Source organism: Cetorhinus maximus, chromosome 8 (genome assembly GCF_964194155.1).
Source record: "Cetorhinus maximus chromosome 8, sCetMax3.hap1.1, whole genome shotgun sequence".
NCBI lineage: Eukaryota > Metazoa > Chordata > Chondrichthyes > Lamniformes > Cetorhinidae > Cetorhinus > Cetorhinus maximus.
In genome coordinates, this window is record NC_135886.1 from 5,026,446 (window position 1) to 5,046,626 (window position 20,181).

Below are 20,181 nucleotides of genomic sequence, written 5' to 3' on the forward strand. Positions count from 1 at the left end.
CGTTTTTGGTGTTAGGAATGCACTGCTAAGCACTCCCTCAGCCCCTCCCCCTTTCTTTGTCAACTTGCATGTGTGGAAGCTGTCGCTAATGCATCTCTTGTAGGGAAGTTGGTTGTTGCATTAACATACTGTAATTAACCTAGAGAATGTGTTTGTAAAAATAATACCAAAACAAATGAAATGCAGCTTGCCCCATGCTTATTTTCTGTATCAGGTAGAATGATGAATGCAGTAATGAGAATGTTGTATCAGTCACTCCTACCTAGGAACCCAGGCAAAGCTGCAGGTGTGGAAGATGGCTAACACAGAGAACTGTCAGAATAGCAAGAGTCTTACTTTACTGGCTCTGAATTTAGAGAAAAGAAAGCAGCATTAGTAACTGCTGTTAAGAATGCCGGTTCAAGAGAAATGGCTGTTCGAAAATTAAGAACAAATGCTGTCTGTCAGTCAATTGTTACAGAAGATGTGGTGCAAAGCTTTGTCACAAATTCTGAAATGTTAGCCTGCCTTTCTCATTTCGATGTGTTCAAGGGGAAGGTGGTAAACAAATGAGAGTGAAAGGAGAAGAAGGGTTAGATGAAGAGAGGGTGGCATGGACCAGTTGCATTGAATGGCCTGTTTCTCTGCTCTTTGTTCTCTTCAATGCTATGTAGATAATGGCTGAAATTTGCTTATTTCCTATATTTTCAATTTTCATTTCAGATTTCTATCCTTTGTTTTTTTAAAATATTCTCTTGCAGCCACTTAAAATTTCGTTTGAACTTGCTTTTGAAATAGTTTGCAGTAAACCGTGTATCAGTAAAAGAGTTCCATAGATCATATTTGCTGTTCCTCAAGCTGAAAAACTGTAAAGAAAAAAAGAATAATAATGCAATTTTTAAAATATGTTTTTATAGGTTGGGAAAGGCTGCTGCGCTGCTCTGAAGGCACTGGGTGCTATTGTGTATGTGACAGAGATCGATCCAATTTGTGCTTTACAGGCTTGGTAAGATGGCTGTTTTCACTGGTTTTTGTAGCTCCATGCTCAAACTTCACCTATTTTTGGCTAAGGGAACCGGGGACTAGCAGACCCCTTCGGGTGAAACTGAGCTATGTTGAGTACTTAGTTATGGATTAAATTTCTGCCTTGTTTAGCCTTTTTGCGATGCTTTCCTCTGAGAAAAACTATATCCAATTGATGTTCCTCAGTTTGGTTCATAATTGAATGATACAGGAAAACTTCAACATTGAAAGTGCGATTTCTTCTTTTAACTCCACGAATACTTTAGGCTGAGAATGATCCTGTGTTTAGGCACATTTATCTTCATCTGCATTTGCTATTAAACCACAACTACAAGTACTTTTGCAGGTATCACACAAAAGAAAAGGAGGATTATTCCAAAAGCTAAATTAACTTTTTTTGGTCATGAAAGAGTTTATACTGGGGAAAAAATGCATTTATTTTACTCTTTAGCAATTTTAGGCTTGTTTTTTGGTGCTAATGCTCACTCTTGAGCCCTGAAGATATGAGGGTCAACATATAGTTTTATTAGCCAGGACGTCAAAAATGAAGCTGGTCTTTTCCTCGCCTAAAATCAACATCCTCCCATTTCTAGTAGGTGTCACCCCGGATATCAATCTTGCTGATCTTTTTCTTTCCTAGGCCAGCTTGTGTAGGCCAATTTTAGTGTTCCAGCGGGGAGACACCAGCTAATTTCACATAAACCAGTGATCAAATCTGGAATCTTCTGGTCTGCATCATGTTGGATTGATGCAGCTGCACAGTTAGCCCACAGCAACGTTAAGTAAGCCTTCTATAAATTACGCGGCCACCAATCTGACATAGAGAAGACCTTCTAAGCAAATAAGGTGGATCTAAGATATGCTTCTAACTATGACTTCCCAGCCAGAAGCTAGAGCAATCCACTGCTGCTGTAGTAAGCTTCTGGGTGGGGTATAAGAGGCGGTAGGGAAGAGCAGGTGTACACTTGCATGTGTAGAGGAAAGAAAGCTGAACACAATTTTCCCCCCACTCTACACTCAAAAGGGACAAATTACGCTTTCCTCATGATTCAGTGAATTCTGGCTAGCCATTTTCCTAGGTTCAATTCCCTGTCCATGTTGTTGGCTGATCTTTAGTCACTGTGGTTCACCTAGGCCAGGGAAGGAAAAAAATCATCACAGGCTCTTGTTCTAACCAGTGACTACTGCTGTGAACGCGATGGTGTCCAGCAGTGATTTCTCATACAGATGATTTCATGAATATAATGAGGAATGGTCATTTGGGATATGCGCTAGAGGCAACTGACACCAGTGGAATTGTATCCCTCTAGGAATTAGTGGCTTCAGGTGGAAAGGAGAGAAACCTGGCAGGGAGAAGATAAGTTTTAAAAGTAACAAAATGACTAATTTGCAAATATTTTTAGTGATCTCTGAATCATGTAACAAAATGGCTGAATCCTATGGCGATATTGAACCAATCATTCAATAGATGACAAATTTATCATGAAAATCTTACATTTTTGTGCATTTAACTGATAAATAATCCCTTGGACCATTAGCAGTGTTTAATCAATCAACTTAATTTGGTTGAAGAGCATTTAACTCCTGATAATGCATGCAAATCACAGAAAATTAACCTCCAAGTGCAGCAAGCAAATTAGGAAGGCAAATGGCATGTTAGCCTTTGTTGCAAGGGGTTTGGAATGTAAGAGTAAGGAAATCTTTTGGGCCATTATATAGACCTTTGGCAAGACCATACCTGCAGAACTGTGTACCTTTTTGTCTCCTTACAACTAAGGAATGACATACCTGCCTTAAAAAGTGTGCGACAAAGGTTCACTAGGTTGGTTCCTGGAATGAGAATGCTCTCCTGTGAGGAGAGATTGAGTAGAATTGTCCATTATTCTCTGGAGTTTGGAAGAATAAGAGATGACTTCATTGAAAGTATAAAATTCTTAGAGAGTTTGACAGGGTAGATGCTGAGAGGCGGGTTCCCCTGGCTGGAGAGGATCGGTCATAGTGTCAGGATTAGAGGATTGCCGTTTAGGACAGAGATGAGGAGAAATCTCTTCACTGAGGGGTTGTGAATCTTTAGGATTCTCTACCCAGCAGGGCTGTGGATGCTCAGGCAAAAAATATATTCAGGATTGAGATCAGTTGATTTATGGACACGAAAGAATCCAGGAATATGACAATTGGACGGGAAAGTGGAGCTGATTGTAGAAGGGCTACCATGATCCATGATCTTATTGACCAGCCCACTCCTGTTCCTATTTCTTAAGTTTGTATGCTATCCAGTAATATTCAGTCCACCTTGACAGAACTGACTAAAGAGGCACACTACCTGGATTTCAACCTAAATGGACCTTTAAAACCATTAGGCCATCGGTTATCATTAACATTAGAAGTACGGTTTATCACTTTGTGAGTGCCATCAGTCTTCACTGTGATTTGATAAAATTATAAGTAGCTGACCCTTGTGTCAAAAGCAAAAACAAAATTCAGACAAGGGCATTCACTGCTTTATTTTTATTGAGAATTTTTTTTCCCTGTAGTATGGACGGATTTCGTGTGATGAAACTGAATGAAGTCGTACGACAGGGGGATTTGATCATTACTTGCACAGGTACTGGAGAGATACAGATGTAGCTACAGCATGCACAATGTCTTAATTAGCAACCCATTCTACCTAGTGTGCTTGAAAATATTGCTTTGGAAGTGAGCTATGGGATGGGGGAAGGCAAAAACCTTGGCACTCTGAAAATGCCCTAAAAATATGATTTGAAAAAATGAAATAGTGACAGAGGTGAGTCAAATATTAGGTTAATTTACTGAATGTACTGTTTAGATATGAATTGGATGCACCCCTATATCCGACTCTAGTAGAATTGGGGTTTTGCCACTCGGTTTCTGTGAATATTTAATTTAGTTGAAAAGCACAACCACAAATTTATTGCATTATTTTTTGTTTTCTCTTTTAAATTAACTTTTCTTTTGCTTTGTTACCAGAAGCAAGTGTCCAGTGTACTCTGGAAGTTGATGCACAGTGACATGTCATGTTGTCAAATTGACTTTTCAATGATTGATCATAATGATCGTAGAGCTGCTGATCATATTCCTCAGTAATCAACTGTGAATGAACACGCTTGTATATTACTAGCAATGATGCATCTTGTAAATTGCTCTTTATTTTGTATTTCAGGTGTATATGGCCATGACTATACTTACATATTATGTACTTATTTTTAAATGAATACGTTCTATCTTTAGGTAACAAAAATGTTGTTACTAGGGAACAACTTGACCGAATGAAAAACGGCTGTATTGTCTGCAACATGGGGCATTCCAACACGGAAATTGATGTGGTAAGGCAAGGTTATCACAAACTTGCACTGTGACATTGAACTCTTGAGAAAGCTGTTACAGCTACAGGGAATTGGGATTAAAACAATTAGCTCACGTGTGGAGCTAGCATGCAGACAGCCACAATTGGCCAATGACCCCTTCTATTTTGAGATTATAAAAGAATCATAGAATTATAACAGCACAGAAAGAGGCCAGTCGGTCCATTAAGTCCATGTCAGCTCTCCGTAGTGCAGTCCAGTCCAGTCAGGCCCACTCACCCGCTCGATCCCCACTACCCTGCAAGTTTATTTCCCTCCCGTGCCCAAAAGGCATTCCCAAAGTGCTGCGAGTCAAGGAGCTACTGGACTCCAACTCAACAAGGATGAAGTAACATATTTCTGATATGGACGGTGTTCATACCTGGAGAGGATCCCAGAGACAACAGGGCTGCCCTGCTGCCTCTGCCCTTCTAGGTGGTGGATGTTGTGGACCTGGGAGGTGCTACTCAGAGCCTAATGGATGCTAGCTCTGCTCTTAATCTATACTCAGCACAGTAGCAATGCTACTTGACATTATGATCCTGTTTAGTAAAGTGTCTGATGATACTTTTTATTTACCAAAAAAATTTAGCTTCATGATTTGCTATGTTAAAAGCTTTTACTAAATTAAGAGCAGTTATTGATTAAAATATGAATTAATTTTGAATGCAAGTAATTAGATCAGTAAAATGGTATATAGTAAATTTTTTTGTTTGCTTGTTTGTCCAATGGTTTTATTGATCTATATTTTGTAATATTCAGATCTGCTTATCATTGCAAACTCTCTATTGCAGGCTAGCCTACGCACTCCAGAACTGACATGGGAGCGTGTACGGTCTCAAGTTGACCACGTGATTTGGCCAGATGGGAAGCGTGTTGTGCTTTTAGCTGAGGTTTGTACACTTCGTTCTGCTTCTAGAGTAATAATCTGTACAGGAATAATTTCAAGGTAGCTTACGCCAGTTTTATGGATGATAATATTGAGAGTACAAAGCTGCTGGGAATTACAAGGCAGACATATACTTTTCTCCATTGCTGAAGACAGAGTTTTACCTGGATGCAGTTCTATTGGTGCATGCAGCCCTCCGATAGCTTATTCAAACAGCCTTTCGGCTGTTTCAGCAAGCACTGAAGTCGGAATTTTATACTTTAGTTTTTAAATGCAGACTAGGACCATTTCCAACCCCGAAAGTTTCTGGGGTCCCCCCACCCCCGGAAACCACAGTGCAATTTTCCAGGTGGTGGCCAATTAACAGGTTGCCTCAGGAGCCCCATCCAATTAAGGATGGTGGGTGTGCTGTGCAGGCAGGAAGGTCAGTGAGAGTGTCCACGGCTCTGGGCAGCTGGTAGCACTACTGGAAGAGGTGGGTGCTGCCACTGTAGGTTAGAGACAGAGAGGGTGCCTCAAGATGGAGGCACTCTTTGAAAACTTTTGAATGTTTAAAAAGAAAGTGTGCTCACAGCTGACAGGCCTTCATTGTGGAGGGGCATCCATCTGTGGCAGGGTTCAGAAAATGTAAATCACGAGCTTAAAGCTCCAGTTTTGTAGGTTTGCCAAGCGAGCCTTGAGAGTGAGAGATGGAAAAATCAATAAGTGGATCAATTTGGGCCACAAGCTTGCTTCCTAGCAACGGATTATAGAATAGGAAAAGATGAAGTCTGAAAGCAGGGTGTTGGCAGTTCTTTTGGCCTGAATTGTGGTGCACAGATATTGGGCTGGGAAACAAGCAAAGGTTTGAGAAAAGAAAGCACTGTAATTAAACCGATGACACTGTGGGACTTGTATCGAATCATTTTTGGGGATTGTGTGGAACTTGCAGTAAATAATTGCTGGAGAGGAGGTGACTGGTTGCTGCCCACACAGAAGCTTTGTAACAGTAGCTCATACCTGGTGCATTTTTCTCTACAGAATGCTTGTGCTGCCTGCCATTTCACTTGTCTGCCATATCAGCTAAGGAATAGTGTTCGGTGAAAACCGGTGTACGGTTTTGTATAAAACTGTACAAAATGCCAGTTTAATAAATTCCCTCCTCTTTTTTGCTTTAGGGTCGCCTTCTAAACTTGAGCTGTTCAACTGTTCCCACTTTTGTTCTTTCAATCACAGCAACCACTCAGGTAAATGACTAGATGGGAACACCAATAAATACTTTAATTGCAGTGCAGCAGAGCCCTCTTGTAATCTGACTGTTGGTATTTTATTCCAAATAACCTTGTATCTCGTGTATTCTGTATATTACATTTTCGCCAAGTGACAGCTTCACTCACCTTTCGGGCAGCACTGCTCAGAAATGAAATACAAATGTCTTCTTTCTCTAAAACATTATATTTGACAAACGCTGACAGCTACCCAGTAATAACTGCCCTGTTAAGTGAGTTCAAAAGCAAGCATCAGTTGAAAAAGCAGATCCCTGGTCTCCTTGCCACTAGACCCAGTGCTCTCATGTTGCAACTACCAAGGCACTAAATTTGTTCAATGGACAATGACGAAATATAAGCAACAAAATTTAAATAATGTTTTACAAAAGTGAAATGCCCAGGATATATGGCCTTATACCAATCCTGTTTATCACATATAAGTTAATGACATGTACTGATTTCTGTGCAGGCACTGGCTCTGATAGAGCTCTACAATGCTCCTGAGGGGCGCTACAAACAAGATGTGTATCTCCTGCCTAAAAAGATGGGTAAGACCATAAGACATAGGAGCAGAAATTAGGCCATTCGGCCCATCGGGTCTGCTCCGCCATTCAATCATGGCTGATAAGTTTCTCAACCCCATTCTCCCGCCTTCTCTCCGTAACCTTTGATCCCCATACCAATCAAGAACCTATCTATCTCCGTCTTAAATACACTCAATGACCTGGCCTCCACAGCCTTCTGTGGCAATGAATTCCATAGATTCACCACTCTCTGACTAAAGAAGTTTCTCCTCACCTCTGTTCTAAAAGGTCTTCCCTTTACTCTGAGGCTGTGCCCTCGGGTCCTAGTCTCTCCTACTAATGGAAACATTTTCCCCACGTCCACTCTATCCAGGCCTTTCAGTTTACTGTAAGTTTCAATCAGATCCCCCCTCATCCTTCTAAACTCCATCGAGTATAGACCCAGAGTCCTCAAACGTTCCTTATATGTTAAGCCTTTCATTCCTAGGATCGTTCTTGTGAACCTCGTCTGGACCCTCTCCAGTGCCAGAACATCCTTCCTGAGATACGGGGCCTAAAATTGCTCACAATATTCTAAATGTGGTCTGACCAGAGCCTTATAAAGCCTCAGCAGCAAATCCCTGCTTTTATATTCTAGTCCTCTTGAAATAAATGCCAACATTGGATTTGCCTTCCTAACTACCGCGTCAACCTGCAAGTTAACCTTAAGAGAATCCTGGACTAGGACTCCCAAGTCCCTTTGCACTCCAGATTTCTGAATTCTCTCCCATTTAGAAAATAGTCTATGCCTCTATTCTTCCTATCAAAGTGCATGACCTCACATTTCCCCACGTTGTATTCCATCTGCCACTTCTTTGCCCATTCTCCTAACCTGTCCAAATCCTTCTGTAGCCTCCCCGCCTCCTCAATACTACCTTTCCCTCCACCTATCTTTGTATCATCTGCAAACTTAGCCAGGATGCCCTCAGTTCCTTCATCTAGATCATTAATGTATAAAGTGAAAAGTTGTGGTCCCAACACTAAACCCCTGCGGAACTCCACTAGTCATCGGCCAGCATCCTGAGAAGGACCCCCTTATCCCCACTCTCTGCCTCCTGCCAGACAGCCAATCTTCTATCAATGCTAGTACCTTGCCCCTAACACCATGGGCTCTTATCTTACTGAGCAGCCTCCTGTGCGGCACCTTGTCAAAGGCCTTCTGGAAGTCCAAGTACATAGTATTGTGCTTTCCATTGTAGAGCTGCATCTTGGATAAAAAGAATTGGGAGGACTGAAATTATGCAGTGTATAGTGTTACTGTGGCACTAATAACTTAAAATTCTGGAGAAAGTTTCACAAATTTAGTTGTCCTAATAAGTATTTCAGTCAACAGTTGGGGAACACAATTGTCTGAGTTCCCAATGTTACTTGAATCAGTTATTCAACACTTCTTTCCAGCATTTGTTTTTCAATAAATCTTGTCCCCTTACAGATGAGTACGTTGCCAGTTTGCATCTGCCAACCTTTGATGCACACTTGACAGAATTGACAGATGATCAGGCGAAATATCTTGGCCTGAACAAAAATGGACCCTTCAAACCTAATTACTACAGGTAAACTCCCGTATAATAAACCCTGATATCAATGCACATATTTAGTGGAATTGTTTAAGATTTGCCATGTAAAGTTATTCGTAGGGCAGGATATTTAGGTCAGCGAGTGGGGGCGGGGCGAAACTCCCGACCTCACCCTGTGTCATTTCAATTTTCAGGTCAGCGGGGGCGCAGCCAAATCAGCTGTGCACCCGCTGACCTGCCAATGGCCTATTGAGGCCCTTAACTAAGTCATTAACCACATTAATGGACCTGCCTGCCCAACTTTAGGGTTGGTGGGCAGGCTGGGAGCCCTGGCGGGCTTCAGAAAAAGCACGAAACCTCATCCACTGGCAGGGATGAGGTTTCATGAGGGTTTTTAAAAATGTAATAAATGTTTGATTTAAAGTGATGGACATGTCGCAGCTCATCTGACAGTGTCACATGAGGGGACATGTCAGGGAAATTTTGGTTTTGTACCTTTACCACTTTTACTTCGGAGCCGATCTCCTTGAGGCTGCACTTGGCCTCAGGGAGATCAGTGCGTGAAAGAGCACACTCTCGATTGAGGGAATCCCCTCCTGCCTGCACAGAGAGCGCATAGCGCATCCTGGCAGACGTCATGCTGGGCGGATCTTAATTGGCCTGCCCGTGTAAAAATGGTGGCGCGCCCCCAATCGGGGGTGCCGATCGGAAGCGCGCCTGCCTGTGCCCGCTCCTGCACTCCCCCCCCCGCCCCCCCGATGGGGGGAGAATTCTTCCCATAGTATTTACTTGAAGAAACTAAATTGCCCCTGAGCACAGACTTTTGCATTGCAAAACATTGAACATCTTATATCTTTGTGTGTATGATTCTTTCATTACTGTTGTGACTCAAATTTCTGATGTGAAGCACTATATAATTGACAGAAACCCAGATATTCAGCTTTACCTTTGCTGCCTTTACCCAACTGAGCCACCAGAGGGAGCTCCTCGCACACGTAACATGATCCTTGCTTTCAAAAACTCAATGGACAGAATTTTCTGATTTTCTGCCTGTCGGGTGGGTGGGCCTGACCCAATCTCCGGCGGGCGGGGAGCTGATCCCCGCCGGAGAAGTGGGCCCTGCTGCCATTTTATGAGGGCGGGCCAATTAAGGCCCGCCCAACGTGACATCCGCCAGGAAGCGCTGTGGGGGGTGGGGGGATTCCCCAAAAGCGAGAGTGCGATCTTTCACGCATGTGCACGAAAAAGTGCACATCTCCCTGAGGCTAAGTGCTGCCTCAGGGAGATCGCTGACCGTTTGAAAAATAGAAAAAAAAAAATTCCCTAACATGTCCCCCTCATGTGACATGAGATGGGACATGTTCATAATTTACATAATAACTTTAATAAACTTTTTAAAACCCGACATGAAACCTGATCCCACCGCTGGATGAGGTTTCATGTTTTCTCGATTCCCGCCGGGGCTCCTGGCCGACTCACCAACCTTAAGGTTGGACGGGCAGGTCCTTTAATTACATAATTGATCCAGTCAATGGCCTCAATTGGCCATTGACAGGTCGGCGGGCCCGCAGCTGATTTTCTGTAGGATTTTCCCCTCGGCGATTTGGGGGCGGGGCCCGCTCGCCGAGGGGAAAATGATGCGGGATGATGTCGGGAGGAACCCCTGATGTCATCCTGGTCTATTTAAATCTTCAGGAAGGCGGGCGGACAGCGAAATCAGCTGGCTGCCCGCCAACCTGTCAGTGGCCAATTGAGGCCATTGACAGGCTAATTAACCTTGTTAAAGACCCTGCCCGTCCAACCTTAAGGCTGGCGGGCAGGCCAGGAGCCCCAGTGGGTTCCAGATTATTCATGAAACTTCATCCACTGGCGGGATGAAGTTTCATGTCCATTTTTAAAAAATTTAATAAACTTTATGTGTTTCTTATTAACATGTCCCACCTCGTGTGACATTGTCACATGAGGGGGACATGTTAATAATTTTAATGTTTCTCTATTTTTTGACTTTTCTTACCTGTCAGTAAAATCCCTGAGACAGCACTTTGCCTCAGAGCGCACTTTGACAGCTGGGGATTCCCTCCCCGCCCCCGCACAGGAAGCGCTTCCTGCCGGACAGGCCGCTGGGTGGGGCCTTAATTGGCCCGCCCACTCAACATGGCGGCGGGCACCGTTTCGGCAGCGGGGGTCAGCTGCCCGCCTGCCGCCAAGCCGGTGGGACCCGCACGCCCATCAAGGGCAAAATTCTGCCCTTTGCTGCGCCCCCGCCTTCCTGAAAATTTAAACGGGGTGGGATGACGTCGGGGGTTCCGCCCGACATCATCCCGCGTCATTTTACGTGTCGGCGAGTGGGCCCCGCCCCCTGCTTGCCGACGGCAAAAATTCTGCCCATAGTTTCATAAAATAATGGCTAGCTCCACATTTTGGGATCCAAAGCCGTTGGTTTTAACTCAAGAAATCCTAAAAGAAAGAACTGTAATCACCTCATTCAGTAACCAATATCAAGCCTACAATGAAACCTGATGCCTGGGTCCTCCTCATAAATGAGCACCTCACCATGTGGGAGTCCGGGTTGCAGAGGGGGGGGGTGGGGAAATGTTGACACAAATATTGAATAAATAAGCTGATGGAAACTTTGAAACATTGAGTTACAACATACCGCGAGCATTTCTGTGCAAGGACAAACACAAAATGCAGGACCATTTTTAAATTCTCGTGAAATTACCTGTTGGACGAGCATTATATTTGAACAGAAACAACTATTTTGGTGCTGATAATGATCTCACTGTGTTTTGTTTCAATTGCCCTACATTACTATATATATTATTTATCTACACACACATAGCCTGTGCTATCAGTTGCATTGTGTACTCTATAATCACTAACAGTTTGGTCAATATTCCATTGATTGTAGTGAGAAAAAAAAATTGCTTAGGCTAGTTTAGTGGAGCAACTTTTCGTGTAAAGAGTAGGATAGTACACACAATTATTTGTGCTTAAATGGAGGGGTAGGACTTATACACGCAGTGTTAACCATTAATGGAATTGTCAGGAGAGCTCCTCTTTTACACAGAATATTTTTTTTCCCCCCTGCAGGTATTAGATGGAGCAGAACCAAAATGATTGGAAGAAGGACCAAGTTGTCTGACACCTCAGTAGAAGAATGTATAGTAGGAGCCAGCCTAGCTGTTTAAATGCTCACTAAATGTATCTGAAGAGCATTTCTGCACTCCTAGGCATCTTATTCCTTTCACAGCCTGGTCTTTTGATTGCATATTCTTTTCTATACTCCTCCAATTATTAATGAGTGTTTTGATTTTCTAATTTACTGCCGGGAGATGTAACTGTCACATTATATTGTGTCAGTACAGTCTCCATGAAATCACTTGAGCCTGTATATGATTGATGTGCAAACAAGTAGTACTGTAATAATTTAAAAAAAAATTATCTTTATTTTTTTGCTTTGTCTTTCCTGTTTTGTTTTAGTCCAAGACCTGAGCTTTAAGCTCAGTTCAAAATGTTCCAAAGGATTTCCTTGTTTTAACTGTTTTTTTTTAAAACCCTTTGTTGGTGGCAATCAAAACCAATTTGGTAATTGTCAGTATAGTTGTATGATACTCATGTCTTTTCAGGAACCAGTGCTGACTGTAATAAATGATGAGTATCAACTTTTAAACCAACCCGATTCAGTACTAAAACAGTTGTAAATATCACTATGTAGCCAAAAAAATGTGAATGGTTTTGTTTATGCAGAATTTGAGTTCACCTCTCTTTCATGCAATGCTAGCCTTACTTATGCGCTTTAATATATTGACACCACTAGATGTTACACTTCAGGACACAAATCATTATCAATCAGGCAAGGAAAATTAGAAGCTTACATCTGCTGGTTTGACAGGGAAACTAATTTTAAGGTGTCAGCATTCTAATTCTAGACGGTTACATTTTGACAGAATCATATTAGAGCAAGTTTGTCATAAGATTGTGCCAAATGGAGTTTGTGGTGACAAGCACGAACCTCTGGTTGAGTCTTTTTGGCTTTATATTCCACAGACACTTGCTGTATACAAACAAAACATTTCAGCAATTATGTACTTTTTGTGATAGGGCTTTTTATTTTGCAAATGCTTTTTCTGGACCATGAACAAGCACTGGATTCTGCTGGTGACCTCTATTAATACTGTGGGTTTTATGCCAATGAGCCTCTAAGGTTGTATACCGAGCAGTGGGACCAGAAAATACTTTAACTCCAGTTACATGAAAAAGATATATTTTAAAAAAAATAAAGAATTTAAAAATCATTGTAGAAACAGGAAGGATTTTTCAATCAAAAATTGCTTCTGTGTTGTCTTATGGGAATGACTCTGATTTTGTTAATTTTGGATCTCCTGATATAGAAGCATAACATTAGAAGTCTGAATTGTAAAGCCTGTTTCCTAGCACCTTGTGTTCATTTGTTTAAAGCTAGATTATTAAATAGGAAGGGGAAGAATCTCCCTTGCAATATTTTCAGAACTGCTACTGTCTCAATTTGGAGCAATGTGTGCAAAACTAACTTGCTTTATTCGATTTGTGATGCAGATTTCATAGAATCATAGATCGTACTGCACAGAGAGATCATTCAGACCATCTTGCCTGTGCCAGCTATTGGAAAGTGCTATCCAATTGCTCTCACTGCTCCTCGCTCTTTCTCCAATGCTCTTCAAACGTTGCCTTTTTAAGTATTTATCAATTTGCCTTTGAAAGTTGCTATTAAATCTGCTCTCAAGTTAGGCAGCATGTTCTAGATCAAAAACAACTTGCTGCCTTTTTAAAAAAAAAACTTTCCATTTTTCTCCACCGGGCCAGTGTATTTATCCACTCCTCTTTTTGAATGCATTTGAATAAATTTACATGTCTTTTCTGATGGGCCTGACTCAATATTTCCTAAAAATGTTCTCACCATCCCGTTTGCTGTAATGAACCTGTATTTCATTTTCCTAGATTTCCCTTCATGTTGTGAACACACACAGTTTATGTAGACACCACCACAAAAATAGATGGGTTGTCAAAATGCTACTCTGAAATGGCAGCAAAGCAAATTGCTCAGTGAGAAATCTAGAGTTTGGAATCAATTCATCCCTTTTAACAGTAGGATATTGATCTCGCATCTGCCCTTATTGGGGAGGGGATTGTTGGACCTTGCTTGAGTTGCTAGGCAGCGCACCTTTTTCAGCACTCCATAATGAGGGTAGGGGAAAAACTAGGAGCAGTCTTACCAGCAATGCATCCTCTCACTGCCAGTGATGGGAGATCAATTGTTGAGAAATCTAATGCACGTTGCCCTGGGAACTAAAGTAGGAAATAAAAGCATGGTGGTGAACATTAGTGGAGCAGTCTTATTTTTAAATTAGGAGCTCTTGACCATAGTGTAATGTGAGCTGAGAGATGGCACTCTAGCTCCAACTTCCATTCATTTATCAGATGTAGCCATTTTTTTCCCCCTTCGTCATACATGCTATGTTTGCAGGGCTATATCATGAGCTCATTGCAGTGCCATACCCATGCCAGCTTCAGGTAAATGATTCCAAAAATGCCATCTGAATAACTGGTAACTAAACGTCTGCCCAATGAGGTTTAACATTTGATAAATGCTAATAGTGTAAAGCTATAGGCTGTGAAAACTTTGAGTGTGAATCTACCAATATTAATACATAAGAGGAGATAATAAATGGTCCTACTTTGACTATAATGTCTTTTTTTTTCTCAAAACTGTTATGATATCTCCTGGAATAAATAAGAGGAAGAGGAGAGAAAACTGATAAGTACAACAGTCCCTTTCAACTTGATGTTAAATGTTCCACCCCTCCCAATCTGGAAATGGAATTTCTAGTAGATCCTTTATAAATTGGAGCATCCCATCACGGTCCAAGTCAGTTTTTAAACAGGCACTGAGTATTACCATTAACAGGATTTAGCTGTATTTATATTTGCAGTATTGCTGGTGGAAATAAGCTGCTGCTTTTTATGTAGTACTGTAGAATTTGTGTATTATGTCTTAATAAATGTGAAAATTAATGTTTAATTTCACAAACTTAAGAGACCTCAAATTCTAGAACTTGTATTTGCTAAACAATGAATTGTCTTCCTGCCTGTTTTAAACATCTCAAACAGTAATCCATAATAAAAACAGAAAATAAAAACTGGAAACACTCTTCAGCATCTGCAGACACAGAGAGAGAGAGACAGAGTTAACTTCTTGAGGACTTATCAGAATGGGAAGGTGTTAAAAGATAGTTTTTAAGTGAGTGCAGAGCTGCAGAATAAGGAAAATAACACAAAGGTAGAGGGCAAGAGTGAATAAACGACAAAAGTGATGAATGGCAAGAGGTAAAGTTAGGTGAAAATCAGACAGAAGGGGATGTAAATGGCTTCAGTAGAGTAGCAGAGCAGGAGAGCAGCATGGGAGATCTGGCACTGAAAGGAAAGCTCCCATGGCCTAGGAGTGTGGCAGAGGAAAGACAGGGAAACCCCAGGGCTTCTGACCACCCCAACTCCTGGCTATGTACAGATGGTGTTCAGAGGTGGGCAATGTGGTGCTCTCATTGAATATTCACCCTGTATCCTAGCTTCGGTCAAACTTTGCCCAAAAGCCAATCACTGCTAATAAAAGGGTATGCATTGTGGCTACAGCATGAATCTGAATTGCACGATTCTAAGAAGACTGTAATGCCTCATTAATCTATACAGCTGAAAAAGAAACACAACAGACGTGCTAATTATATCCATCCATATATTTCAGCCAGTAAAGCTGGCTTCTACAGCGCTGTTAAAATCTTCTTTCAAGATAATTGGTACTTTTCTTCGTAAACCTGTGATGGCAGATTATTTTTATTAAAATTTCTTTACGCTTTAAGGAATAGGGTTTTGTTTTCTTGTATTGAAGTGATTTCTCCCTGCTTCAGCTTAATTATGGGGTGTACAGCTAAAGCATGAGCCAGGAAGATAAATATTTTGCTCTTTGGTTTCGCCTGTACTAAATTAAAGGAAAGGTAACTCCAAAGGTATTTGCAAGTGACCAATTTGGCCCTTTCCCATTGAGCACTGCGAAGATGCATCTTAGCAGTACCATGGGAGACAATGCATTGAAGAGACATGTGGCAGGAGGAATCCTGTACAGCAGATACAATTTGTAGCATGGGGATCCACATTGATGGTGTTTTAAGTGACGAAGGTTTTGTGTAGTTTTCATTTTGCAGCCTTTTCTGGCAATATCTGGTACACACTTGGAAAATCTTTTCTTCCATTCCCCCCCCCCACCCCTGTCACTCTCTGCTTGCCTCCCAACAACTAAACCCTGCCTCAGCAAATGTGATGATAACTGAGTGGACACTCTGAGGATATCCTTTCTTTATATGACTCCACTGGGTTTTCCCCACCCAGACAGAGTAAGAACCTAAGAAAGAAGAACAGGTGGAGACAAAACCACCTCTCGAGCAGCTCCTCTATCAACAAGATCATGGCTGAATTTCAATATCAACTCCACTTTCCCACCTTTTCCTGATATCCCTTGATTTCCTTAGAGTCCGAGAGTCTATTGACCTTGGTCTTGGATATAACTCGATGGCTGAACACCCACAGCCCTCTGGAGTAGAGAATTCCAAACAATGAATGTGTATGGAACTCAATGAATTAACTCTGTAGTTGAAGTTAAGGATTTTTAGAAATAATTATAGTCAAAATTAAGAGCAGGAAGGATTTCCACATGAGTATATATTTGCAGTGGATGTACTAGGCAATTGATTCTCTTGTAATTATGCTTTTGATGGGAAAATCATCAATACTGACCACAAACAGTTAAATAACACACTCCCTATCAGTTAGTGGTTCATTGAAAATCCAGGTTAGATACTCATTTAAGAATCAGGAGAAATAAGTTTTGAGAGTTTAATGGGCTTGCTGGAATTACCATTTCCTAATAAGCTTCATTAATGTGTTACATATGACAGATGTGGTCATAAGTCAGCGGAGATGGGGGATATGGCTGAGGGAGCTGAATGGTTTTGGTGTATCTGTACATGTCAAATACTGGTACATGTCAAATCTTGATGGAGACTTATTAAATATGTTAAGGAGATGTGAAAATGGGATAAAGAAATCCATTGTCTTATATATTCTACAGCATTTTGATAACATTAAAAAGGACTAATAATTGCTTTGTTATATATCGATTACAGCTACTTTTGGGGTCATCACCCTTGTATCACACAACATTGACAAAAAATAGCACTGGGTTTGTGAAAATATTGCTGCATACTCCTACCATGTGCTTTACTGCAGCTGTTTGTTAACTAAAACATTCACAATTTGTTCTTTTTGTGAATTTTCTTTCCATATGCACATGCTCAGTGTTTTGATTTTGTCCCCGGCTCTTAAGCAGCATCTTTAAGAAAGGAATAAATGGAAACAGATGAGGCAATTCCTAGAAATAAACCAAGTAACTTTCACAATACAAAATCTCTACTCTTCATTGAAGTATTATTGTACACTCTTCACAATGAAAACTTATCCTTTACGATTTAAACTGTAATGGATGTATAATAAATGGGCAACTAGCTTGCTAGGAGCAGTCCATTTACATGGGTGAATTTCATTTGTGATGAAAGACTTGTGATTCATTACCACATGTAAGGCGTATGAATTGCACACCTTTTTGTGGTTTGTGAAAGAAACCGATTAGTACCAGAACTAGTGCAATATCCTATTAACTTCTGTAAAAACCTGCAGAATTGTAACTGTGAACTTGGTGACTAAATCTTCACTGAAAGTTTGGACTATATATGTACTAGTGTATACTGTATTTTGGATGAATATAAAACACAGCCACTGAAAACAAAAGGTGTGGATGGAGGAAAGAACACTACCACGGCAGGATTTTACCATTTTGGTTTTCTGTAACTACAGTGATTTGAGACAGGAACATATTGTCACTGCAATATGATGTAACCTATGTCCTAATGCAAAGTCATTGTTGTCATCTGAACTGGATATTACATTTACAGAGAGTTTAAAATAGATAGTGCAGTTTCTTAACCGGTACTACTCATTGTTTTCAGCCTGATTTCTCAAAGGATAAGGCAATTGCTTGAAAAATCTAAGGGCCACTGGGTGAACCAGCAATGTAGATTCTTACTCAATTTCAGCTAATTAAAGAAATACTTGATATATTCAAAGTAGAGAATACATATTATTTGATAATTTTCTATTGCATACAACCTTTTTCATTGCTGTACTATGAAGAGTAGTAGATGAAAAATGTCATTAACCTTAATAAAGGTCTCCTAAACAATCACCATGTTTCATACGCACTTGTCTTTTCCATCCCATCCAAAAGTTTAATTGTGTTTTTTGTTTGTTGTATATTGTCTGTCTTGCTTCAGTGCTTTGAGACTGAAGGTAGTCCCATGATCAAATGCAAGTATCCTGTTAAACTTTTGATCATGGAGCTGTTTCAAGATAAGCTGTTTCGAGATAACCTGTAACCCAAATCTTTATTGGTGACTGCAGATTTTGGTAATGGCTCTATCAACCATGAAGGTCAGATGTGTTTTGAGTTCCAATGTAGTTTATGGCAGTACTAGATTTCCTGTTGCTCTGTGCACTGTCTCTTGTTTACTGATCACCTACTGCAGCAGAAATGTGCTGGTGCTTTTGCCTTTTGCTCAAGCAACAACTTTATGAAGGTAATACAACATATAATTGACATCAGGTTAAAAATTTATAAACTTTATTGATTCTGAAAGCTACAGGTTTAGCATATTCATAATACTATATTCCTACAGAAGCAATAATTCACTTCAGGTAACATACTGGTCATAATGTGCTTTGGGATATTTTGAGAGACATAAGGCACTTTATAGTTGCAAGTTTGTTGTTCTACCTTAATATTGCTAAATTTGTTTAAGAAGTAAGTAACCTTGTTAATTCCTCCCCACATTTTCTTTTCAGTTTGTTCACACAAAATATTTTTGCTGCTTTCCTCCCATGGGGAATTTGAAGTACTTATTCTCCCCTCCTTTATTTTTTTAAAATTCATTTGGTTAGGCCAGCATTTGTTGTCCATCCCTAGTTGCCCTTGAGAAGATGGTGGTGAGCTGTCGCCTTGAATCATTGCAGTCCCTGTGGTGTAGGTACACTCAGTGCTGTTAGGAAGGGAGCTCCAGGATTTTGACCCAGCGACAGTGAAGGAATGATGATATATTTCTAAGTCAGGACGGTGAGTGGCTTGGAGGAGAACTTTCAGGTGGTGATGTTTATATGGGTGTAAAAGATTTGTCTTTCCCTACACAGATTTGTAGTTAAGTATAACATTTATAAGCTTCTAACTAGCACAAACTTCAGTGACACAAAGCCTCATCCAAATAACACGAGTTCAGAATTTATTACTTGCCCTGTATGCAATGTTTTTTTAAATTATTGTTGCACCCCTCAATTATTATTAGTATAACTTGTTACTGGTGGGCATGTGATATAGGCCGTGGTGCATCTTGCTTAGTGAGATTCCGTGACAGCATACTTCCCCGTCCATCTATTCACCATAACCCTGAAAGCCTCTTCTCTCCCCAAAACCTTATCAGATGTGCTTCACCCTTGTGCTACAAAATACAAAGCAAACTTATTCTCGAGCCTTTTCCAATACCAACTAAGACACAGTCACTAGGACTCCTGGCAATGTTGGCTACTCCACCCCCTCCATTTTCTCCCTGTAAGAAAAGCTTGCTATCTTCTCCTGAAGCTATGATGATGTAGAAATCATAGGTTTGAAGTAATGTGCCATTCTGTGACACAATGAGTCATGCAATTCTGACCATTGAGTCATCATCCTGTATGTATCAAGGCTGTTGCACAAGCAGGAAGGAATGAGATGGCCATGAGAAGCCTGCCTTCATTTAATTTTTTTTCTCTTTGTAGTAAGATCATTTTAAACCAGGCATTAGTATGCTTATAGAACATCTTGCTTAGTGAGATTCCGTGACAGCATACTTCCCCATCCATCTATTCACCATAACCCTGAAAGTCGCTTCTCTCTCCAAAACCTTATCAGATGTGCTTCACCCTTGTGCCAACAAAACACAAAGTAAACTTATTCTCGAGCCTTTTCCAATACCAACTTAGAACATTGCGTGAAGAATGCTGCTCAGACTAAAACTACAAGGGCAAAAAGTGAACTAGAAACAACCACAATAAATAGATTCGGAGAGACTTGATATCATTTCATGGGCTGGAAGGGTAAATGATACCCCATCCATTCCTATTGTTCTCCTTACCAAGATCAGAAGACCCAACTTTCTTGACTTTCCAAATAGCCCCAAGAAAGGCAGCATCATTCAAATACCCTACTACAGCTGGATTTATTTAGTTGTCCAGGGTTTGTTCCTCTGAGCTATCACATTGAAAATAGTCAGGCAATAGTCTGCCTGCTTCTCTGTTACAGAAGGAAGGCTTAGCTGGAATTGGAAAGACTCCCAAAGCCTTTGACTGACTTGAGAAACCACTTTGACAACATTCCCAGCCAGACTAGTTCAGTGAAATCCTACCATGCATAAAGATAAGCGAGAATAAAAT

At 40.9% G+C, this 20,181-nt stretch overlaps 1 protein-coding gene across 4 annotated transcripts in view; it reads left to right on the forward strand.

Moving 5' to 3' along the window:
* LOC144683393 (S-adenosylhomocysteine hydrolase-like protein 1) overlaps nt 1–17,908 on the forward strand; it is a 107,583-nt gene extending 89,675 nt beyond the window's left edge. For 3 of the 4 annotated variants that reach the window (XM_078546358.1, XM_078546361.1, XM_078546362.1), the window contains exons 10-17: nt 897–985; nt 3,537–3,607; nt 4,252–4,346; nt 5,159–5,257; nt 6,411–6,479; nt 6,970–7,048; nt 8,496–8,616; nt 11,674–17,908. In XM_078546358.1, coding sequence (XP_078402484.1) covers nt 897–985; nt 3,537–3,607; nt 4,252–4,346; nt 5,159–5,257; nt 6,411–6,479; nt 6,970–7,048; nt 8,496–8,616; nt 11,674–11,680 — 630 coding nt within the window. In that variant the 3' untranslated portion in view covers nt 11,681–17,908. Of the gene's footprint in view, nt 1–896; nt 986–3,536; nt 3,608–4,251; nt 4,347–5,158; nt 5,258–6,410; nt 6,480–6,969; nt 7,049–8,495; nt 8,621–11,673 lie in introns of those variants that run through there. The other variant, XM_078546359.1, reaches the window with a different exon arrangement.
* The last annotated feature ends 2,273 nt before the right edge of the window (nt 17,909–20,181 follow it).